The sequence below is a fragment of the Sus scrofa genome, chromosome 2 (assembly GCF_054392235.1).
Source record: "Sus scrofa isolate SSC_HxYL_T2T_F1_AM1 chromosome 2, Sscrofa_HxYL_maternal_Yorkshire_Landrace_v2.0, whole genome shotgun sequence".
NCBI classification, from domain to species: domain Eukaryota; kingdom Metazoa; phylum Chordata; class Mammalia; order Artiodactyla; family Suidae; genus Sus; species Sus scrofa.
In genome coordinates this window covers 11,872,729-11,897,567 of record NC_139384.1, presented here as the reverse complement: position 1 = coordinate 11,897,567, position 24,839 = coordinate 11,872,729, and the positions used below count along the sequence as shown (strand labels likewise).

Below are 24,839 nucleotides of genomic sequence, written 5' to 3'. Positions count from 1 at the left end.
ATGGAAAAGACATGATTTGAGCCCGTTTCCAGAGTCTGTGCTCTTAACCCCTAAGCTCTGTGGTCCTGAAACATGGTATCTGTGTTTCACAAGCTGTCTATATACTAACTCATTTTCCTTAGTGCCTAGGACAGTGGCCAGTACTCAGGGAAATGTCCAATTAATACATGTGAACTGACTTAATGGACTCAATTAAGTTACAAGCAGAATAGTGCCATTTTAAAATTCTCATTCTCCCCTCCCCAAAACACCCAGCTGTTAACTGAACAAACCTGGACAAAAAAATCAGTACTTCTAACTAACTGCAGTGTTTTTTCCATTAGGTCACAGAAGCATACCACATTCTATTCTAGCGTGAGCTATTCACAACAAGCACTTTACACAAATACATCCATTAACTGAAATCACAGAACACTGACTGTTCACTTTTCTACTTGCTGTGTACACAAAGATTTGACAGTTCCTTATCTGAAACCAACTATAGCAAGAAATTCTAAAACTTACTTTCTCAATTATGACAAGGGTTTTTCGTCTTTTGTCCCGAACCTGTTTTTCTTTTGTCTCCTAAAAAAAAGACAAGGCTAATCAATATGGACTCTTTATCCATGTTAGAAATAATTTAATGAGTGTTGCAAGTGTAATTTCATTTGTGACAATAGTTTGAGAATCTTTTTTTAAATGATTTTTATTTTTTTCCATTATAGTTGGTTTACAGCATTCTGTCAATTGAGAATCTTGACTTTGAAAATTAATAATCTAAAACAAAACTAATGTGGACAAAGGTTAGAGAATTGCCTAAATCAATCCATATAAACTATTAAACTGAATTCATACATAGGTAAAGATAACTGCAGAATGCAGAAGATAAAGATATCACAGGAAAATTATAAAACACATAGAAAATAGTAATTTTAAAAACTGGAGTAAATAGCTGATGCTGTCTGCAGCTAGAGTTACCCAGTTCAAAGACTCCTGGATGCCTTTGGAATGAAGGTGTTAGCACATCTGTGGAAACCCAGCACACCATGATGTGCCTAGGAAAGCTCCAGGTCAGACTATGAACACTCCACTATGCCTGATTCCAACCCAGTGACCCTCAAAGAAGCAGTGATGACCCAGACTTTTTTTAAACACACAATTCTGTAGAAACTTACATCATCCTCACTCCGAGATGTCACAACAGCATCAATCATTTTTCGAGGGTTATTCACACTAGAGACAGTTAGCTTTCCCAAAGAGCCCTCAAACTGCACTGCAAGGACAAAAAAAATTCCAACAAATAAAAATTCAGCAATGCAGGCAGGCAGCTTTCAAAGATCTTTATATTCACTACTCTTTACTCAGAGCATAACAACTACTACAAAAATTGATGCATCATCTAAAGCAACCTCTTATTTAAATCTGTCCTTTCCCATTTTTTTTTTTTTTTTTTTTTGGTTGCAATAATAAATAAAAATCCGTGAGTTCCCTTTGTGGCTCAGTGGTAATGAACCCGACTAGGATCCATGAGGATGTGGGTTCAATCCCTGGCCTTGCTCAGTGGGTTAAGGATCTGGTGTTGCCATGAGCTGTGGCATAGGTTACAGATAAGGCTCAGGCCTGTCGTTGCATTGCTGTGGTTGTGGCGTAGGCTGGCACATGACCCTTGGCCCAGAAACTTCCATGTGCCGCAGGCACGTCCCTACAAAGACAAAAGAAAGAAAACATGACAAAAATCCTAAGTACGTCCCCCTTATCTATTTTACAAATACTAGAAATTATCACAGGTTTAAAAGTCATGGACTCTGGGAGATCCCCCCATGGTGCAGTGGGCTTGTCTCTATGGAAGTGCTGTTCGAGCCCCTGGCCAGCGCAGGAGGTTAAAGATCCAGCGTTGCCATAGCTATGGTATAGGCCGCAGATGCATCTTGGATTAGATCCCTGGCCCAGGAACTTTCATATGCCACCCATGCATGCAGCAAAAAAAAAAAAAAAAAAAAAAAGAAAAGAAAGAAAGAAAAGAAAAAGTCTTGGACTCTTAGTAAAGGATCTAAAAGGCCATCTGTCAAACCATTCATTTCATGCTTGATTAACACTGACCCCTGCATTTGCCAAGGACAACGGTACTAAGTCAATCAGTTTCAAACATCTCTATCTAATCATCTATACAGTTATTTACAGTTGTCTGTCCACACCCATGCCACAGCAGTGACTTGGGCCCTTGCAGTGACAATGCTGGATCCTTAACCTACTGTGCCACAAGGGAACTCTCTTTTTTTGCGTTGCACCTGGGGTATGTGGAAGTTCCTGGGCCAGGGATCAAATGTGTGCCACGGTTGTGACCTATGCTTCTGCTACGGCAAAGCTGGATCATTACGAACCCTCTGCTCCACAGAGGAACTTCCTACACAATTATTTTTATTTTATCCTACCAGCACCATGTCACATTTTTCAATTTTGGGCATGAGGATGGGACCTTACCTGGCTTATAGGCATGCTCCAGCTTGGCCACCTGAGGAGTAATGAGCTTGGTGCGCTCCTTTTTAGGGCCATCACCTTGCACTTCTTCAGCAGCTGAGAGTTTCTCCAGTTTTTCAAAGTAATTCTACCACATGAGAATATGATTTTAGTTGCAACAAGCACAGAATATGGCTGCTCTTTATCACTGAATAATTAATTTATACTAGTGGCAGCACCACCACCTTGTACTCTATAAATGTACTGATCTTTTGTTTTTGTTAGATTGCAATGAATTTACTTTATTAAAAAATCTGAGCTTTCAAAATAATCATCAATGGAAATATCTTTAAAGTCAGACTGTCAATATTCTTTTTTTTTTGTCTTTTTTGTCTTTTTGTTGTTGTTGTTGTTGTTGCTATTTCTTGGGCTGCTCCCACGGCATATGGAGGTTCCCAGGCTAGGGGTTGAATCGGAGCTGTAGCCACCGGCCTACGCCAGAGGCACAGCAACGAGGGATCCGAGCCGCATCTGCAACCTACACCACAGCTCACGGCAACGCCGGATCGTTAACCCACTGAGCAAGGGCAGGGACCGAACCCGCAACCTCATGGTTCCTAGTCGGATTCGTTAACCATGTGCCACGACGGGAACTTCTTTTTTTTTTTTTTTTTTTTTTTCTGTCAATATTCTTAATCGAAGGAACCAGATTGCTGATGCCAAAGGAATCTGAAAATACTGGTCTGAGAGCCTCTACATGGAAGAAGCAAAAGGGGTGTATGCAAACATTTTAGTGAATAGTGTGAGAGTCTCCAGTTTGAAAAGAGGACAGAATTTGCTCAGTCACTTCTTACCTACTTGAAGACTACCTCAAAAAAAAAAAAATCCTATCAATATTAATTCTATCAATATTTAAATGAGTGCCTTCACCAGGGCAAGAGACTAAACTGTTATCCTCAAAACTGGCAAGAGAATTTACCTGGTAATAAAAATCATCCAGGTAGGGGTCAGTGCTTTGCAGCTGCATCATCTGGATTTTGGAGACCCAATCCTTCTCTCGCTGTAACATGAGATTGGCATATGGATCCTTTCGGAGGTGATCTTGATGACTGCTCCGGTGACTTCCTCTATCTCCTGCACCATTGAGACTGCGATGCTGACTGAAAAAGAAATGCATGCCACATTCACTCCAAGTGGATACATGAATTATGCCTTATAACACAAACCAGGCCAGTTAAAAAAAAGATTTCCCTTACTTCTGTTAAAAGAATGGTACAGTGAGTTAAAAATCTGACTGTAGGAGTTCCCGTAGTGGCGCAGTGGTTTACGGATCCAACTAGGAACCATGAGGCTGCGGGTTCAGTCCCTGCCCTTGCTCAGTGGGTTAACGATCCGGCGTTGCTGTGAGCTGTGGTGTAGGCTGCAGACGTGGCTCGGATCCCTCGTTGCTGTGGCTCTGGTGTAGGCCAGTGGCTACAGCTCCGATTGGACCCCTAGCCTGGGAACCTCCATATGCTGCGGGAGCGGCCCAAAGAAAATAGCAAAAAGACAAAAAAAAAAAAAATCTGACTGTAATGGCTCCAGCTGCTGAGGAGGCCTGGGTTCTATCCCTAGCCTGGCAGAGTGGGTTAAAGAATCTTGTGTTGGAGCTCGTTGTGGCTCAGCAGTAATGGACCTGACTAGTATCTATGAAGTTGTGGGTTTGATCCCTGGCCCTGCTCAGTGGGTTAAGAATCTGGTGTGGCTGTGGCATGGGCCAGCAGCTGAAGTTCTGATTCGACCCCTAGCCTGGGAATTTTCATGTCGTGGGTGCAGCCCTAAAAAGCCAAAACAAAGGAACAAACAAAAAACCTTACTGAAAATCATGACATACTTCAAACATATAAAAGATCAGCAAACACTATTATTAAAAGCATCTATTTACTCACCATTTAGACTTAATAAAAAAATTTTACTTGATCAAATTTGTTTCAGATTTTTAAAAAGTAGTATTAGCAGTACAGTGTTATGTTGAAGGCCCGTCTATACCACGTTGGATCCTGGTTTCCAGCTCCCCTTCCTTCATATAGGAACCACTATCCTGATTTTGGTATGCATCCAAAATGTTTTTATGCTTTTATTGTATCTCTACCTTTAAATATTACACAGTATTATTCTATTTTATATAAATGGTACTAGAGACACAATTCTGCTCCTTGCTTCTTACTCAACATTATGTTTTTCATATTTAACCATGTTGACAATATACTCAGGTATATACTGAAAAGTAGAACTGCTAGGATGAACTACAGCCATATTATCAACCTTGTTATTTATTGTCTACACTCTCCACTCCTGCCAATTAATGAGTGTTGAGATGCTTCCGCTTCTGTCTGTCTCATGATGTAAAATGGTTATCTAATGTCCATCTGTAGGCCTCCTACTACAAGCGAGCCTGAAAATCTTTTCATTTTTATGAGCCATGTAGGGTTCCTCTATTGAAAACTGCATGTTTGTGTTTGAAGTCTTTTTTCATAGAGAAGTTGAATGTATCTTTACAACTTTATCAAAAATTTGATATTTTAAGAGCTTTATTTAGTGTAACTGACATACAAAGAACTGCATATAGTGTGTACAAATATTAAGTTCGTACATATATAAATTCTTATAACACCATCACCATAAACAAAGCAACAGTTGTATCTCAACACCTACTCCTTGTGTCCCTTTTTTTTTTTTTTAGTGGTAAGAACATAGCATGAGATCTAGTCTCTTAAATTCTGAAGTGCACAATGCCATTATTGTTAACTGCAGGCACTGGAAACTTCATATTTTAACAGTCAAATGTACTACACTATTCCTTTCCCTTATGGTTTGTACTTTTTAAGAACCAACACTGATTTTTCTTTTCCCCTGCAAAAAATATTCTGAAACGTTTTTGAAAGAAAAAAGTACACACGTAGAACCATAAAAATGGAAGGCTGAAAAAAACCTCAAAGTAATGTTCAATTCTCTTATTTTACATATAAGAATGATAGAATATGAGTTCCCGTCATGGCTCAGTGGTTAACGAATTCGACTAGGAACCATGAGGTTTCAGGTTCGATCCCTGGGCTTGCTCAGTGGGTTAAGGATCCGGCGTTGCCGTGAGCTGTGGTGTAGGTCGCAGACATGGCTCAGATCCCAAGCTGCTGTGGCTCTGGTGTAGGCCTGTGGCGACAGTTCCAATTAGACCCCTAGCCTGGGAACCTCCATATGCCGTGAGAGTGACCCTAGAAAAGGCAAAAAGGCAAAAAAAAAAAAAAAAAAAAAAATATATATATATATATATATATATAGACTCCATGAAGGCAGGGGTTTGACATGTCTTGTTCTTCTTTCAGTCCTCCAAACCAACCACACCCAGCTGGTACACAGCTGGGGCCACACATACAATAATACTTGAATAAGGATTAAATAATTCCAATTATTAAGATTTTAATTTGTTGAAATAAAGAGCGCCTGCTGGCTTTACCTAAGACCTAAATGTAATGCTAGAGACTATACTTCAAGATTATCTCAGAACTGAGATGGTAAAAAAAAGGTAGTTAAAAGTATGGTAAGAACTTGGTAGGGAGTGAGTATAAAATGTTGACCCCCCCAAATCAGATATAAATTATATGTCAGAATTATAGTAACTTGGATATGAATTGATAAGCTCTCAAGGTTGAAAGCTTGTTCATCAAAAACTTAGAATGACAGCATGCATGATCTGATTTGATCAATTAACTAGCTCAACAGTAATCAATTTACTTAAAAAGTAAACTAAATTTATCAAAGCAAAAAGCTAAATTAAGAAACCATTGGAGTTCCCACATGACACAGCATGTTAAGGATTCGGCATTGTCCCTGCTGTGGTGCATGGGTTCGATCCCTGGCCTGGGTGTTTTCATATGCCATGGGCACAGCTAAAAAAAAAAAAGAAAGTGCAACGGAAGGAGTAGGGTAAGTACTTACTTTCTATTCTGTTGCTGCCTCTGATGTAAGAGTCGACGGTGCTGTGGATGAAGGTGAGTTGTGTCTGGTCTAAACATTGGGGCCTGAGATCTAAGAAAAAAGGAAAAAGATGTTCAGTTCTGTCATCCTGGTGACCTGAAGTTTTAAAGAATGTGGCTATGTTATACGGTTTACCCAAGGGAATGTCAAAGAATATTCTAAGGGGATCTTTCAGAAGGAAGACACAGCAGTATTTCTGTTTCCCACAAAAGGAAATTCTCAATTCCTAAGAGGACAATCACAAAATTTGAGTGTATCACCGGTAAAGCAGTTTAATTCTTTTTCTTTTTGCTGCTGTTAAAGAGAAGTTTCTAAATATATCTAATTTACTTAGTTTCAACCATTTGGGAATAACATTGAAAAGATGTGTGATGATTACTTTTTTAGCAACTTGGCTAAGCTACCCAGTTGTTTGGAAACCAAGCATCTAGATATTGTAGTAAAGGTGTTTTATAGATGCAATTAACATTTACAATTTAGTTGACTTTAAGAAAAAAAAGAGACGACCTGCGATAATGTGGGTAGGCCTGCCCAATCAGTTGAAGGCCTTAGGAGAAAAAGAGGTTTCCCAGAGAAGGAATTTTGCCTTAAGAATGGGACATAGAAGTCCTGAGTTTCCAGCCTGCCCACCTGGCCAACAAATTCAGACTCAAGACTGCAACTTCAGCTCATAACAGAATGTCCAGTCTGCGGGCCTGCACTGCGAATTCTAGACTTGATAACCATACAATCAATCCTTTAAGCCAATCCTTTAATTTCTTTTTTTAAAAAATTATTTATCTATATCCTAGTGGTTCTGCTTCTCTGGAGAACCCTGATAAAACATGGTATGTAACAAAATGCAATTCCATTGAAGCAGAAACTTAAACCCCTCTTGTTATAAAATCACAGTGGAAGCAAGCAACTAACTAGCACTGAGATTAGCTGACAACTCAGCATCCTTATTGCTCTTCCTTAGTACAAGATAATACTTGTTAGGTGATAAGCCTTATGTAAGTGTTTTTGTAAAATGGGCAAGTGAGACTTAAGATATTTCAGAAGAAATAAAAAGGGTGGTTAACTAGTAATGTGCAAATATACACAGGAAGCATGTGACTCAAGGGAAATGTGATTTCTAAGAAAGCCTGGAGGCTGTCAAATATTTCCCTGTTTGGCAACTTGAGGATCAAATAACATCTCAAAATGTATCATTTGAAAATCAAGAGACTTCTACATTCTATCACTGAATATTTAATAAGCAAGAGCCTTAGCTGACAATGATAAGCAACAGCATTTCTTTTGTATACCTTAGGTTTTGCAGGTGAGGTCCTGGGCCAGGGGGGTGCTGCTGAGGAGGAGGTGGTGTAGCGGGGGGTGGAGCACTAAAGAAGGCACGGAAGCCTGGTGCTGGGGGAAGCATCTGCCCAACTCGCCCTTGCAGCAACTTGGGATTCATGGCAGCAAGTGGACTGCCAACAAATCCAGGGACCCGTGCAAACTGGCTGGGAGACATCCGTCCAGGCTGTAGCTACAGAGAGGGACAGTTGATTTAGTTAATCAGCAAGTCCCTTTGTTTTACTGACAGAAGAGTGAATACTGCTTCCATCAACAACTTTGAGAAAGAAAGGAAAAAAAACAGGAGTTTGTGCATGGTGCAGAGGAGATGAATCCAACTAGCAACCATAAGGTTTCGGGTTCAATCCCTGGCCTCGTTCAGAGGGTTAAGGATCCGGCGTTGCCGTGAGCTATGGGGTAGGTCACAGAGGTGGCTCGGATCCTGAGTTGCTGTGGCTCTGGCACAGGCCGGCAGCTGAAGCTCTCTGATTGGCCCCCAGCCTGGGAGCCTCCATATGCCACAGGTGCAGCCCACAAAAAGAAAAAAGGGGGGGAAAAAAGGAAAAAATAAGAGGCAGTAGTGACTGATTAACAGCAAAAGGGGGGGATGTCAGCTAGTGAAATGCAGGAAAGTAAGTAAGATCTTTACGGCTTGAGCTAATCCTAGGCTTACCTGTGCTCCTCCAAGAAGCTGTGCTCTCTGGAGAGGGCTAAGAACAGGAGGAACACTAGGAGGGAAAGGGTGACCCAGTAGGGAAGAATTCTGAAAAAAAGAAAAAATTCTATTCATACTGTGAAAACAGATAAATAAATATATATTCAACAGAAATGCAGAATAAACTTGGACAGAAAAACTCCCAAACCGTAGAGCTGAGCTGTGCTAGAGTTGAGGTGTGCACTGAAGGAACATAGAGAGTAATGTGAGAAGTTGTGAAGCATTATGATCATTTAACATGAAAAAGAAAGCAGTGTAATGAGGGACTGTAATAGCAGGAAACCAGCCTATCATGTCAAGTTTAGATTTTTAAAGATAAAGCGTTGAAGAAAGAAATAGCTGAACATGAGGAACTGTCTTCTGACCTGGGGATTGTGACATCCAGAAGCCAAGTATGGAGATTATAAAAAAACACATGTAATTTAGGAGATGTCTACACACCAGGCAGTGGTCAGAAAATATGCACCGCATGTTTTCGTTAGGTTGTAAAGCGACATACCGGGACACTGCAGAGCTGGTTTGGAGACATCCTCTCGCCATAGGGAGCAGGATAACGTGGTGGTATTGGGGGCCGAACATGGACAGGCTTCGGACACAGAATCTATTGGGACAAACATATATACAGCTACACTCAATGAGGTCAGTTTTTTTTCTACCTACACTCCCTCCCCTCAAGTACTGATAGAGACACAGAACTCAATGCAAAGCCCTACTTCCAAGCAAACTGCTGTGGCTGTGGTTCACATACAGGACCTTTGGTTACTTCCTCTCACAAATATCAAGCAACGTGCCACCTTTAACTGAGGAAGATTTAGCTAATTCTCCAGTTATCCCCACCCTTCCATGCTAGCTGAGGGAGGTACCAGCAGATATTCTGACTTTTGAATTCTCTCCAAGAGGATATATTTTGCAGCAGTGAGGGAGATGGAATGATAAGAAAGCTGGAGGATTAACTAAGTCCTATTCTGAAGCCCCTGTGATATGGCCGCCATGCTCAGCTCTTTCGTGTACATCGTGACTCCACCATTTCATAGGGAATTGAGCCTAACTGGGCCATACCAGTACCACCCTCCCCCCATACCTTCCAAATTGGCCTTCCTTTTCAGCTGCTGGTTTCAGGTGGAGGAAAGTCTATGGAACAGGACTGCACAGGCTCTAGGGAAAGCAGGGATATCTTAAAGGTAAAAAGGGATGTGGACAGTGCTGTGTGTTCCCACTCCCCCCAGCTTTCAGTTACCTCTCTGTAAACGTTTTGGGCAGCCAGCAAAACACTTAAAAGGCTATTTACACTAAATGTGGTTAACTACCCCTTTTCTCCCCCAATTAAAAGGCAGCAGCAACAGGAGCAGCACCAGCAAATAGGCATTGGGGAATGTGTCTCTTACTTGTACTAACTTCTCTAATTGGCTATTTTTCTTTCTAATCTAATGCCTACCCCAAGCCTCTGCCCTCCTCCCAGCAGAACCACTCTCCCAAATAATTTTGCCCAGATTCCCAATATCCTGGGCTGAGTGCCTGTGAATGAGAGGTACCTGTTGGTTGAAGCTGGGTACAGCCATCTGCTTAGGTGGGGTGCCTATGGGGACAGCTCTAACAGGAGGACTCCCAATGATAGGCGAAGTTGACCTCCTTGGTAATGCACGCTCAGAAACGTCCCGATCATCTTCTGGGCCCTGTGGGGGCCTCTGAGGCAAGGCATACTCTAATACAGACACTGTAGGCATTTCCTAATTGAGGAAGTAGTGTTAAAAAAATTAGCTAGCTGAAAATGCTTTAATAGCCTTTACAGATGTCAAATGTCTTGAGAAATTGTTTTTTAAATTTTTATTTAGTTTTATCTCACACCCAGCGAATTTTAGTCTCTAAATGCACAAAGTCATGAATCTACCACCAAAATCAAGATACAGAAGCTTTATCACTTCCCAAACTTCCTTTGCAGTCAACCTCTCCCATGATCCCCAGCCACTGGCAAACACGGATCTGTTCTCTGTCCCTATAGTTCTACCTAAAAATCACGTAAAGTAATTTAAATCATAAGCTATCACATTTGAGGTACAATAGCTCCTTTTTAACCATTTCAAAAGTCATGTGAGCAGTACCATGGATTCTGAGGGAGGGTACAACCGACAGGTACATGTGGGTGCTGGATGAAGTAATCAGCCTAAGACTGGCAAAGGATATATACATCTGCACACTGGTCCAGTAAGGAAAGGATACTGACAGGTACCCACACTTAGATACCAGGAATTTTACAAAGAGAGAAAATATTTAATACCTGACCAAGCAGTGGTCCTCGGATTCGCCTCAGAACTTCAGATCCATCCCAGATGCTGGAATTGAGACTTCCTGGTTGAGGCTAAGAAAAAAGAAAAACACAACACACAATGTCTGGAATAGTGTGGGCTCTCTGGGCAACTTACCTGCTTTTGGTGAACAAAGCTCCAGAGCCTCAACTGCTTGAGAATAAGAAACTATAGTGTTTCAGAACATACCTTATTTCCCCATTTCATCTCTAGAGTTGCTATCATCAGGAATTATATTACCAATGTAATTTTCTCTGTATAGTAAATGAAATAGAACAGCAAAGCCCAATACTTTGCTTTAATTACTGGTCTGCTACAGCTCTCAGATCACAGTGACTTACTTGCAACACTGGCCTGGTCTGTACTGCCCTCATGATAGCTGGATCTTCCAGTTCATTTTCAATCACCATCTTACTGAGCCTCTCTGCCAGATTCTCCTCATGGTCACCCAACAAGTCCATCTCATCTCTTTCTCCATTGCCTGTTTGCTCATTAACTGCTGCTGGTAGCTTCTCTTCCAATTCAGCCAGGCGCTCATGTGCTTCCTGCCAGTCATCATCTATAAGGAAACCATAATAAACCGTTCATACTGAAATGAAGAAGCTTCATAAAATTCTTCTGTTAACCCAACGAACAATTCCAACTCCAGAAGGTAGGTGGAAAGTTCTATTATGTGACAAGCATCGTCTAACTGCATGGGATACATCAGTGTACACAATAGACGAGGATCCCTGCCCTCCTGCAGCTCTCCTTGAAGCAGAGACAGATAATAGATAATAAAATACTGAATAAATAATTTAGATACTCTGTCAATATAGTTTTTTTGTTTTGGCTGTGTCTGGGGCATGGGGGAGGTCCTGGGCCAGGGACTGAATCTATGCCACAGCAGTGACAATGCCGGATCTTCAACCTGCTGTGCCACAGGAGAACTATATATATATTAGAAGATGACACGCTGCAAGAATATGGGAGAAGAGAGGCAGACTGAAAACTTTAAACAGGATGGTCAGAGGTTGTCTCTTTGAGAAGGTGATATCTGAGCAAAGATTGAAGTATAAGATAGCCATGTGGATATCTAGGAGAAGAGTGTCTCAGTCAGTAAAAAGACCTTAGGATGAGAGACTGACAATTCTGAGAAGTGGCAAGGACTGTTTTTGACTGGAATGAACAAGGGTGGAGAGTAGAAGAAAAATGAGGTCAAAGGCAGGGAGCTCCTTCAGGACCTCTAGAGCCACTGTGAAACGGGGGCCACTGGAAGTTTGGATGTGGCTTGACTTTTTGAAAGAATCACTGTGGCTGCTGTGTTGAAAACAGATTTGGGAGGAAGGGTGCAGCACTGTTGGAGCAGGGAGGCCGGTTAGGAGGCTACTACAAGTGTGCTGGGGAAAAGGCGAGGGTGACTTGGACCAGAGTCAGTTCCTCTTCATCTGAACTGTCTCTATTTTTACACATACCATATAGTCTGCGGCACTGACACTAGCTTGTTTTCTTGGTTTTATGCTGACACAGTAGTATTTTTGAGTCTAGCCGGAGCATAGATGAAAGTCTTCAAAATTCTTTCAGCCTCCCTAGAACTAGACCTTTTTTTTTTTGCTAGGGGTCACATCGGTGCTGCAGCTGCCAGCCTACACTACAGCCACAGCAACTTGGGATCCGAGCCACGTCTGCGACCTATACCACAGCTCACGGCAACGCTGGATCCTTTAAGTCACTGAGAGAGGCAGGGATAGAACCCGCATACTTATGGATATTACTCAGGTCCCATACCACTGAGTCACAATGGGAACTCCCTAGAACCAGACTTTTATCCCATCACTTCTCTCATTCCAGGGCTCTTCATCCTTACCAATCACCATTCCATTCTGCCTCCATCATAAAAGCTCTACTATTTTGCTCCTGTCAGCATTCAAATACAGATACCTTTCCCTCCTCACTGAAGCTTTCCCTAAATAATCTTTTCACTTTAATCCTACCTTTACCTGTTCTAAACATGCACCAAAACCCATGTAATTTTATTATTTTAGTTTTGCTTTCTATGTCCTACAAAATCGAACACAGAAAGAACATAAAATTCCCTTTATAACCAACATAGAAACAAAGAATTCTGAAAGTCTCCTTAATGACGATTCTCCCCATACAATTTCTCCATAGACCTCATTTAAAGAAAGGAGAAAGAGGATATGCTAGTGCCTGACCCTGCTCCACCCTGGTCAAAATGATAACGGGCAGGGAAAAAAATAAGAGAAATGAAGGGAAAGAGATGCCTGTTTTCCTTCAGCCAATTAACCTATACCCTGATGTGGGTTACTGAATTCCTGGTTGCTTTTATAAACTTAAACTTGTGGTAGTTCCCTCAAGTCTGTCTAAGGGATATTTTTAAATAAAAACAAAATGAAAAGGAAGTAGAGGTGATTTAATTTTAGCGCAATCTCAGTCCCTAAAGATTTTAGCAGCTATCAATAAAAAGGAAGTAGAGGGAGCTCCCCTGTGGTCTAGTACTTAGGACTTGGGTGCTTGACAGCTGCAGCCCTTCCATGTGGAGGCAGGAGAGTCCTAAAGACTCCACAAAGACTGTTTAAAATAACTGGTAGTCTACAGTGACTGTATTTATGGTTACTTAACCTCTTTGGCACCTTCCTTCGTTTGCTAAAATGAGGATAATAATAGTATCTAACTCACAAGGCTACTGTAAGGATTAATGATATATGTAAAACATTTAGAATGGTCCTTAGCATAGAATAAGCACCTTGTAAGTGTAAGCTTTTATTTTTAGAGAATCAGTTGAGAATACTGTGGCCCATTTATTGCTCAAAGATGATACAAACATTTTTCCACACAGAAGACAGTGACTGGTTTCTTAAGGAAAGGTGACATCAGAGCATCCGTAGCCAGAGACTTAAAATAACTACCGCACCAACAGGTATTATTCAAGACACTCCTTGAGTTAAAAAAAACCATCAGGCCAAAATGTATGTCATAGGTCTGACATTTTACTTCCCGGTTTAAATTCTCTATACCAGCTCTATATCCACCTGTAGAGGTATATTAAACAAATCACAGGTCGCTAAGAAAGGAATTTTTAGAATTTTCTTTTTATAAAGCTGTATATTATTTATATTAAGATGTTACGAGAAACAAGAGTTTAACTTTACAATTCAAGTATATTATACTCTCAAAGGTAAGGGCTCACATGTGGAATTCTTTTTGCCATTATAAACTTTGTTGACCAAGAAGACCTTAATCATCCTTGTGCCTCAGGGTGCAAAATGGGCTAATCATATGCTACTTCACTGCCTTTACTTTTTACCATCTGTTCTTTTCCTGTGTAACCCTAAGGGCTTTTTCAATGTGTGTACTTCTCTCTTCCATCATATAAAATATTGTTTTGCACACTTTAAAATTCTTTTAAGGCAGTACTTTCCCTATCCTGCGAGAAATATAAACTCAGAAAAACAACAGTAACAAGAGACTGTCCACAACACCCTAGAAATCAGTGAGAAGGTGAAACTATTCCTCTCCTATCCATGTTCAAAAGAGAGGACATTTACTATGCTAACAGTATATCTTCATTCTTTTTTTTTTGGCCACATCTGTGGTATGCAGAAGTTCCCAGGCCAGGGATTGAACCTGTACCACAGCAGCAACCCAAATAGCTGCAGTGACACCACCAGATCCTTAACCTGCTGCACCACAAGGGAACTTCATAATGTATTTCATTTTAATATAAGCGAATTTGCTAAAAAATGGTAACATTAAGTTCAATATTTTAAGAGAAAAAGTTCCAGATATAAGCACACACTGTCCATAGCTTCTATTGTATTCTATAGGTTTTTACTAAAGTTTCATGTACAATTTGCAATTCACATCAGTTCCCTGCTTTTGTAATTCTAGTCTCCATCCGCCCCCTTCGCTGTGATCTCCATGGAGAGAGAACAGCATCTTAGATCACGTCGTCTTCTTGGACGATCTCATCCCCAAACTATGGCTGAAATCCAAAAGGTCTTCGGTGCCCTCTTCCACAGAGCCCAGCTTTCTAACTTAAAGGCTTCTCTAGCTGCTCCCAATAGCAGCAGTTTTAGTTCTCCAGTGAATTTTGTAAACCTCGATTGAAGAGAGTATACTTTTTCATTTTCGCCAGTTCACTCAACTCATTCTAAGCTTTAATAAATTTAAGCTGTTTATTTCACTGAAAAACCAGTAACCAAAACATTTTTAAGACCCTTTATTTGTTTTGGATATTCAACATTTTAGGATTACCCACGACTGATAAATTTCCTCTTCTTATTACTTAACTTTGAATATCTGTTGCTTAGATAGAAGTGCAAAGAAATCCCACATTCACACATCCCAACATAAATGAAGTCGTTGCTGCTTTTCAACACCATTAGTCAAAGCGGAGATATCTGCATTGATTCTTATCTTCTTTCCAAAGTACAATTTAATTTTAACTTATTAGCATACTTGCTCTAGGGTCTCTAATTCTCAAACTTTATCATACAAGCTTGCTCCCTGAATCTCCCATTTCAGTAATTATAAGCCTGTGGCCTCTAGCTGACTTTGGTTTTTTAGTTTTTTGATCTTTTCCAACTCCTAGAATATTTATCTATACCCAGGGCTGAGAAAATTTCATTTTTTTTTTTTTTTTTGTCTTTTGTTGTTGCTATTTCTTGGGCTGCTCCCGAGGCATATGGAGATTCCCATGCTAGGGGTTGAATCGGAGCTGTAGCCACTGGCCTACGCCAGAGCCACAGCAACTTGGGATCCGAGCCGCGTCTGCAACCTACACCACAGCTCACAGCAATGCCGGATCGTTAACCCACTGAGCAAGGGCAGGGACCGAACCCGCAACCTCATGGTTCCTAGTCGGATTCGTTAACCACTGCGCCACGATGGGAACTCCAGAAAATTTCATTTTTGCACAACACCTTTCTAACTTACAAAGACCTCTTACTACCAAATTCCTGGAATAAAATATGTAATTAAATATACTTACTATAGGACAAAAGCAGGGTCAGGCCATATAAAAATTTTCAAACATACATATATGAATCTTAGTTTTCTCCTAATGCACTAGTTTTCCTTAAGTTACGTGTTTCATGAAAAAAAACAAAAAAAACAAAAAACTTCCTTCTCTATCCAGTGTTGCCATGAGCTGTGGTGTGGGTCACAGACGTGGCTTGGTTCCTGTGTTGCCATGGTTGTAGCGTAGGCTGGCAGCTATAGCTCCAATTCGACCTCTAGCCTGGGAACCTCCATGTGCCACAGGTGCGGTCCTAAAAAGACCAAAAAAAAAAAAAAGTCCTTCTTCTAGGATTATTTTAAGCCTTTATAAAATGTCCACTTGTCTAACCATTTGAATTTCTTATAGTGTCAACTTAGAACGATAGATCATAAAGCTGGAAAAGACAAGGCTTAGAAAACACCAGATTTTCTAAGTGAGGCAAAAAGAGGACCAGAGGAAGACAAAAGTACTTAATATCGCTTACCAACTGCACCTGACCCAAATGTATCATCATTGAATTGATCAATCTCTTCATCTTCCTCTCCCAGCCCCTGAAATGCATCTTCATCTTCATCCAGAGGACAATCCTCCAAAGACTTTAAGAGAGAGAGAGAGACTGATAATTCGTGAAGTTCACAACCTCACTTAAAAAATGTTCTAAAAATGTTCTTACCTTCCCAATCAACACAATAGCTTCATTATGACTTTTTGTACAGATGGCATTTTTTTCCATCCCCCAATTTTCCCGACATTGGAAGATTTGCAAATCGTTTCTTTCAGCTTCTCTTTCCTATTCCTTATTTCATTTAACCTCTTCCCCCAAATTTCCATTTCTCTTTTCAGCAAGAATCTAATAATAGCATTTCCTCATGCAACCAAGAAATTAGGCCTGTAACTTCCTTTCCATCACTGGTTACAATAATGACAAATGAAAGCAAACACTTTACATTTTGCTAGAGTTTTACATCTATTTTTCAATGAAATTCTTATCTTCCCCATATTCATGTCATCTTTTCAACCCTTTTATTATTCCCTTTTGAAGCTTTCTCATCATTTTTCCTCTTCCTTCTTTCTACAGGCTCAAAACTGGTGATAAAACAGAAAGCTAAGATTTCAATCACAATTAAGTAAACTCTTGAAAGGCCGGGATGTGGCAAGTTTAAGTTCTGTCTCAACTCTGACAAGTGATATCAACTTGGGCAAATCACAGCCGTTCTGATGAATTCATTCAATACCTCCTGAGCACCTACTGTGTCTCAGCCTGTATTAAGGCTCTAAGCCACAATCTCTTAGGTGGTAATACAAGGACACCACCACCTGCCTCAGCAAGTAGTGAGGATCAAAGGAGAAAAAGATTGAAGCAAACATTGTGTATTGTTAAACAATGCTAGATATCACTTGGGTATGTTCTACTTTAAACACTCCCCCCCCCCCATTTCATTTATTTTTCCAAGTTTTCTTTTCTTTGGGGAACTTTGCCCCACCACATCTCAGCATGTCTCTCCATGTTTACATATAGTCAGTTTGATCTCGAGCCATTCCCATCAAATAGCAAGAATACACAGCCCCAATTTTCAAATACTCAGAATCAGAATTCCACACTCTCTGGCAGGCACATTTGTGATAACACCTTGCCGGCTATTTCTCAGCTAGGCTGTTCCCAAAAGAAACGTTAGGCCAAAGGGCCATCTTAGGTCCTTCCAAACTTAGACAAAGCAAGCATGTGCAACTGCATCCACATCAGAGGCAACTTCCAGAAGCATTCCCAAATCACAAAGATCTACTTCACCGAATCACTGCTTTTTAGGTTGGAAAGGGATCGTCTAGACCCACCCTTTCTACAAATCCAGAAACTCTGTCTAGTGATTAGCAGTCGCTAAAGGTCATACAGAGACTCAGTGGTAGCGTCATAACTCTGTTGCTGTATTCCAGGGACCATCACGAACCCCCAGTTTCCCTCCATTCGCCCAGAAAGAACTTCTGCTGGACACGCCCCTTCCCCACTCGGAGCTCTCATCAGTAAACAGTCTTCCGCCCCAGTCAAAGGGCAAGTGCAGGCCCGGGTGACCTGACGGTTGCCTGCGAGTAAGGGGCTATGTGTAATTAATGCGAGATGATAGTTCTGGGTCTTAGGCGGGAAATGCGTCCCTGGGCTTTACCCTGTGGCTCTTCCTTAAGTGCCACCGGGTGGGTGCAAGGCTCTCAATGCCGAGCCCCACCGGGGGTACGGTGGGGTGGGGGGTGGTTGGTTACCGCACTTAACGGGCCCTCCCCACCCCCAAACAGAGGTCAACTCTCCTCAGTAGCAACTGATAGGACAGTCCCGCCCCCACGAAGCCAGCTCACAGCCCTTGGACTAAACCCGCGACCCCAGAGCCCACACACTCTGCTCGGTCCTGCCGGCCCCTCCGCCCCCCCCTTTTCCCCCCGAGGGGCGCGGACGGGCGCGCTGAGCGTGAGAGAAACAGAGAGGGGGGCGCGTGCCGGCGGGAGGGAGGGGTCACTTCCGGTCGCAACAGCTCACCTCGTAGCGGAACATTCTTGGGGAGGGGGGGGAGGGAGCGGGGAGGGGAATGGGGGAGGGAGGGAAGAAGCGCTGACTCTCCGGGCTCCTCCGCGCGCGGGTCCTCCACCGGCTCGCGACCCCTGGCCGCCGCCGTACGCCGGAGCGTGCGTGGGAACGTGCGCAGGCGCGCCTCGGGGAGGGCGGCCGCCCCGCTCCGCGCCCGGCGGCGGCGGCTGCGCGGGGACAGATTTGGCGTCCCGCTTCCTAGTCTCGGCGGCGGGAAGGAGGTCCCGTGGCGAGAGACTGCGCACGCGCCACCCGTCGGGGGCTTCCTCGCGATCCGAACCTGTAGCTCCGCCCCCGGCTTCTCTGCGCCCGCCCGACGCTGAGGTTCGAGTCACGAGTTTTCCGTCACCGACGGGGCGGAGAAAAGCCTTGTGATTGTCACAGGATATGGCTTTGGAGAGTCCCAGGCTTAGCCTAGGCTGGGAGAAATGGACATTCCTGGGCACTTTTTCCAGCGTCCAACACCGTCTTCGGGTTGCTTGGCGGTCTTCACAACACACGATAGGCGCCGAGTGGAGGGGAAAAAAGTTAAAGTTCAGGTCATCGAAAGGGGCTGAGTTCGTCGCCACTTTCAGCGGCACGTCACCCGCTGAGTCAACAGCAGGTCAGGGCTGTGATTTATGTGTCTCAGAGATGAAGGCTTTTTTTCCCTCTTTTCTTTAAACCGAAGGCTTATTAGGGAGGTTCAACCAGGGAGGTATTTTTAGGGCTCAGGCACATCAAGCGTGTGGAGTGAGGGAGCCAAAAAAGGCAGCACAGCCGTGGGCAGCAAGGTCATCGAGGCTGAGTGCGCCGTAGGGTGACACCACCTCCTTAGAGGATCAGGACCAGAAAAGCATTTGTCCAGGTGCCTTGGCATCCTGTTTTCAGAAGTCTCTTTGGAGAACTGTTATCTCCGCTAGCCGAACTCACTCTTTCCCCTTGAAGACTAAACTTGGGTTACGAAATTTAGTCCTTGCACCACGAATTCTTGTGCCGTTTCGCAACTCCTTTCTCCGGTGTCTTAAAGTGCAGCCTCGCCTGGGAGTGGCGTAGAGTAAATTCCTTACGTGGTGGTATGACCAGATTAATCAGAGCCTGAGTAGTGGAAACTTGGATTTGGAAATAGAAGTTCTGGGTGGGAATCAGTGCTTTGCCACTGGGCCGTCAGATTTGGGGCAAGTTACGTAAACGTGTCTGAGCCTTAATTTCTTTGGAAAACGGGATTAATGATACCTGCCTCACAAAGTAGTGGTTCAATGGCATGATGATTCCAGTAGTACTTCTACTGATGGTTGAAGTCTGCCTTATGCCAACCCGGTGAGGTAGGTGGTATTATTTTCTCCATAGATGAGGAATTTGAGGATTAGAAATGTTAAGCAGTTTATCCTAAACCACTCAATGGCAAGCGGCAACCAGGTCTCTCATTCCAGAAACCCAGTCTTTTAATCATTGTGACAGTTTAACAAAAGAGGATATTTACATGGGACAGACCTAAATGTTAAAGTGGGGCAGGCTGGGGGTAAGATGATAACTTTTAAGCACGCATAGAACACTACAAAAGTTCATGTATTAGGTAGGGGCACTTCTTAACAGTGACCAGAGAATTGGTGCCATATAGACCAAAGGTTGGGAAAGTGTGACCCACAGCCAAATCTGCTTAGCTGCCTTTTTTTTTAAAAGTAAAGTTTTGTGGGAAGACGGCCATCTTCATTTATTTATTTATTTATTTATTTATTTTTTGTCTTTTTGCCTTTTCTAGGACTGCACCAGTGGCATATGTAGTTTCCCAGGCTAGGGGTCTAACTGGAGCTGTAGCCGACTGCCTATGCCAGCGCCACAGCAATGCCAGATCCGAGCTGCATCTGTGAACGTATACTTCACAGCTCATGGCAACGCCGGATACTTAACCCACTCAGTGAGGCCAGGGATTGAACCTGCAACCTCATGGTTACTAGTCGGATTTGTTAACCACTGAGCCATGATGGGAACTCCCATCTTCATTTATTTACATATTGTCTTTAGTTGCTTTGGGGCAACAAAGGCATAATTGAATACTTTCAATAGAGGCTATTTGGCTAGCAAAGCCTGAAATATTTACTCTGGCCCTTTGCAGAAAGAGTTTGCTGATTCTTGATGTTGTAGATCAAGTTTTCTGATCATTATGTTAGAAATCAGAATTTTTTTTTTTTTTTGGCTGCACTGGTGGCAAATGAAGTTCCCGGGCCAGGGATCAAATCCAAGCCACAGGTGTGACCTTTGCCACAGCTGTGGCAACACCAGATCTTTAACTGGATCTGCACCAGGCAGGGAATGGAAATTGTGCCTCAGCAGCGATTGGAGCCACCTCAAATACAACACTGGATACTTAACCTACTGTGCCACAATGAGAACTCCAGACATCAGAACATTTTAAAAAACTCCACACTTCTAATTAATGGACTGCTTGAGAAAACATAGTGGAAAGTAGATAAACTTATTAACGTATAAAGACTTGAGATACAGCTAAAGCAGTTTCTATGAGAGAATAGGAAAGCCTGAATATAGATGAACTATAGGATGATCTCAAAGAAAGGATAAATAAGGAAATAGTAAAGAGCAGAAATGAAAGAAACAGAAAACAAGATAGAGAAGGTCGATAAAATTATGTTTTTCTCATGCAACAGCTGTCTTTGAGGGAGATGAATGAGGGCCACTTTAGGCAAATGTATTTTCTTGAGCTGTGTAGGCCCATTATTAAGATGGAGAGGGTAAAAATTCTTTTCACAAGTAATTCTTTCGAAATAAGATATGAGGCCTTTGGAGAGTGTCTCTTGAGTGAGTGGAAGAAAAGTCTCTCCTGCACACCAGCTAGGTGGAAAAGGCGATTGACAGTTGAGAGGGGACATCAATTAGCATCGCTATCATGCTTTCTCTGGCCTTGCCATCCTTTTTCCAAAGGTTGTAAAAAAAATCCACTGCGGTATTTACAGATTCTATACATCCTATTTCTTAGATCATGGTAAAGGAACAAAATGTACTTTTTGTGAGCCTAGTTTCAGATGATGTATTAATTTTCATCAAGTAATGTACAACAAGTGTTATACAACAGCTTCACCAGGAGGGCTTGTTAAAATAGACTCCTGGGAGTTCCCCTTGGGGCTCTTTGTTAAGGACCTAATGCTGTCTCTGTGAGGATGTGGGTTTGATCCTTAGTTTCACTCTGGGTTAGGCTGTGGCATTGCTGCAAGCTGCAGCATGGATCAAAGACGAGGCTCTTATCTGGTGTGGCCATGGCTGTGGTGTGGGCATGTAGCTGCAGCTCTGATCCAACCCCTAGCCTGAGAACATCCATATGCCACAGGTGCTGCCATAAACAAGAAAGAAAAACAAAAACCAGACTCCTGGGCCACCCCACTCCCCAGATTTTCTGATTCAGCAGGTCTGCAATGGGACCTAAAAATTGCATTTATATGAAGTTCCCAGGTGATGCTGATGCTGTTGGTTCTAGGACTAGGCTTTGAGAATGGTTGCTTTTAAACATTGTCCTCGGGTGCTTGCAAAGGTTATAAAGAGGTGGGAAAAAGAGTGGTGGGCTGCCCAGAGGGTCATTTCTCATGTAGTCTACAAGGTTGTAACAAATGTCCTAGAAAGTTACAGGGAGGAACCCTTGGTGCAGCAGATTTTAGAACAAAAGAATTAGCAATATAATAGAAATTAAAATATAATGCAAAACTTGTAAACAAGGCCGCAGAGTCTTTGTCCTCCCTGAAGAGGTGTTTTCTGTTTCCACCATTCCTTGAATCTGGCCTGGACTGTGATAGACCCGTGGAGTGCTGGGGAGGAGGTGCAATGCCAGCTGTGTCTAGTCTTTAAGAAGACTGACAATGTAAGTCCATGTTAGATGCCCACTTGTCTTGCTGAAGCGGTCACATGAAAAGGCCTTGGCACTACATGGAGAGGGAGACGGGTCCAGCTGGATCCAGTTTACCAGCCACACAAGACATGTGGATGAAGCTGTCTTGGGCTCTCCAGACCAGTTCAGCTGCCAGCTGAATATCATCGAGTCACCCCATTCAGCACCACATGGAGCAAATACTCCCTCAACTGAGCCTTTCCCAAAAACCTCATCCACAAAGCTGTGGTGTTAAAATAAAATGACTGTGGTTTTAAACCACAAAATTTTGGAGTAGTTTGTTACTCATTAATAGGTAACCAGAAGTCTGTGTAGAAAAATTATACAAAACTTGGAAATCAGGAAAAAGGGTTTTGTGTGCCCTTTCTGTGATGTAATAAGAGCACTGTCTAACAAGCCTACTTGAGAATCATTTGAAGTTCTAGAAGAGGTGACTTTATTTGACTTAGTATTTACCAGTAGTGAGTTACTAGACTCAACAAAGTTAGATATTACTTGGTAGAAGATTGCTGAATTACAAATTATTTCCGGTTGAGATGATTTCATTTTGATAGTAAGGGTAATCCCAAAGGGGACAGTTTTATTGCCGTGCCGGCTAGTAACTGGCATTATATATAACATTTGAGTTTTATTCCAGCATTCTTTTTTTCCTGTTGGTTATAGTTCAGTTTCTTGTATTCTCTTTTGAACCACCTACCCTGCTGCTCATTCTCTCATGAATGCGATAAATATGCGACAAGTGCTCATGTTGGTTCACAAACTGGGCCCTGTAGGTGGAGGGCAAGGAGAGATCAAGGAAAAGCAGTCACTCCAGATGGGTAGGTGGAGGAAGCAGCTCAATGCAGGAGCATTTACATGTGAAGCTTGTCTTGGGCAGCTGCAAGACAAGTAGATTTCAACCTTCCAGAACCTTAAAATCTGCATAGAGCCCTTAGTAGGGTCCGCTCACATGTACCTGTATACCCTCCAGCTGGTGTCAACAACACCTTACTCTCTTGTCCTTGAAAATAGCTCCCACTGTGGGAATAGTGGGCAGAGCATACCTTCCAAGGTCCGGGGAGGGGGTGAGGAGTGTCCGTTTGCCAAGTTCCAGCTCACAGGTCAACGGTGATCATGTCCTTTTAATGACCGCCTCCAATAGCTCATGATATATATATATTATATATATATATTTTTTTTGTCTTTTTTTTTTTTTTTAGGGCCACTCCTGAGGCATATGGAGGTTCCCAGGCTAGGGATGGAATTAGAGCTGCAGCTGCTGGCCTACGCCACAGAAATATGGAATCCAAGCCATGTCTGCAAGCTACACCACAGCTCATGGCAATGCTGGATCCTTAACCCACTGAGTGAGGCCAGGGATTGAACCTGCAACCTCATGGATACTAGTCAGGTTTGTTACCACTGAGCCATGACAGGAACTCCCAGCTCATATATATATGAGAGTCTGATGTAAGAAGTTGAGAATCTGTTATGTAAGATGTCTGAAGCAGGACCTGGGTAGCTTATTGGGTATGATAAGTGCTGAATTGTAGTATCTTAGTAAATTGTAGTTTATTATTGCTCCTGTAACAAGTTATCACAAACTTAGTGGGTTAAAATGACACATGTTTATTCTCTTCTAGTTCTGTAGGTCACAATCTAAAATAGGTTATAGAACTGTATTCCTTCTGGAAACGCTAGGAGAGAATTTGTCTTCTTACTGTTTTTAGTTTCTAGAGGATGCTTACATTCCTTGGCTTATGGCCTCATCCTCCATCTTCAAAGCCAACACCATAGCATTTTCCAAACTCTCTCTCCCTCTCCTTCTGTGGTCACATTTCTCTCTCCCACCCTTCTTCCTCCCTCTTATAAATAGTCTGTGATAACAGTGGATGCAACTGCATAATCCAGGATGATCTCCTCATCTCAGGATCCTTAGTCTCATCTGCAGTATCCCTTTTACCATATAAAGTAACATATTCCCAGAGTTCCTGTTGTGGTTCAGTGGGTTGCAAACCTGACTAGTAACCATGAGGATGCAGGTTTGATCCCTGGCCTCACTCCTTAGGTTAAGGATCTGGTGTAGGTCACAGATGTGGCTCAGATCCTCTGTGACGGTGGCAAAAGCAGGCAGCTGCAGATCTGATTGACCCCCTAGCCTGGGAACTTCCACATGCCACAGGTGTGGCCCTAAAAAGTGAAAAAACTCAAAAAACAAAACAAAAAAATCCCCAAAAAACCCCAAACCAGAAAAAACCAGGGTAACATATTCCCAGGTTCTGGGGGGTTAGGACATGGGGAACTGTCAGTAGCTGGTGCTAAGGAAATGGAGAAGTTAGGACAAAAACGTGTTGGGAGCATGTGTGACTGGGTCACTTTGCTGTACGGTAGAAAATTGACAGAACACTGTAAACCAGCTATAATGGAAATAATAAAAATCATTTAAAAGAAAAAAAAAAACAGTGTTGGGAGTAAGGGAGGAAATCCTTGAAAGATTAATCAGCTCCTGCTGCCTAACTTCCTGTCTGGTGGTATGTGTGAACCAAGTAGCTTTTGGTAGTGTAAAGAGAAAACATTTTATTTTATTTATTTTTTTAAATCTTTCCTAGGGCTGCACCGAGGCATATGGA

The 24,839-nt window shown here is 42.4% G+C and overlaps 1 protein-coding gene across 5 annotated transcripts in view; it reads right to left on the bottom strand.

The window, feature by feature from the left end:
• PATL1 (PAT1 homolog 1, processing body mRNA decay factor) overlaps positions 1-18,446 on the bottom strand; it is a 29,524-nt gene extending 11,078 nt beyond the window's left edge. For 4 of the 5 annotated variants that reach the window (XR_014836952.1, XR_014836951.1, XM_021082992.2 and 1 more), the window contains exons 1-13: positions 18,309-18,446; positions 16,269-16,380; positions 11,124-11,341; positions 10,755-10,835; positions 10,012-10,206; positions 8,979-9,080; positions 8,438-8,527; positions 7,737-7,957; positions 6,412-6,501; positions 3,416-3,596; positions 2,461-2,584; positions 1,155-1,252; positions 505-564 (exon numbers count right to left, since the gene is read on the bottom strand). Coding sequence is in view for 3 of the 5 variants with exons in the window: in XM_021082992.2 (XP_020938651.1) it covers positions 505-564; positions 1,155-1,252; positions 2,461-2,584; positions 3,416-3,596; positions 6,412-6,501; positions 7,737-7,957; positions 8,438-8,527; positions 8,979-9,080; positions 10,012-10,206; positions 10,755-10,835; positions 11,124-11,341; positions 16,269-16,380; positions 18,309-18,323 (1,587 nt within the window). In the remaining 2 variants the exon portion in view is untranslated. Of the gene's footprint in view, positions 1-504; positions 565-1,154; positions 1,253-2,460; positions 2,585-3,415; positions 3,597-6,411; positions 6,502-7,736; positions 7,958-8,437; positions 8,528-8,978; positions 9,081-9,560; positions 9,635-10,011; positions 10,207-10,754; positions 10,836-11,123; positions 11,342-16,268; positions 16,381-18,308 lie in introns of those variants that run through there. The other variant, XM_085011038.1, reaches the window with a different exon arrangement.
• Between the last annotated feature and the right edge of the window lie 6,393 nt (positions 18,447-24,839).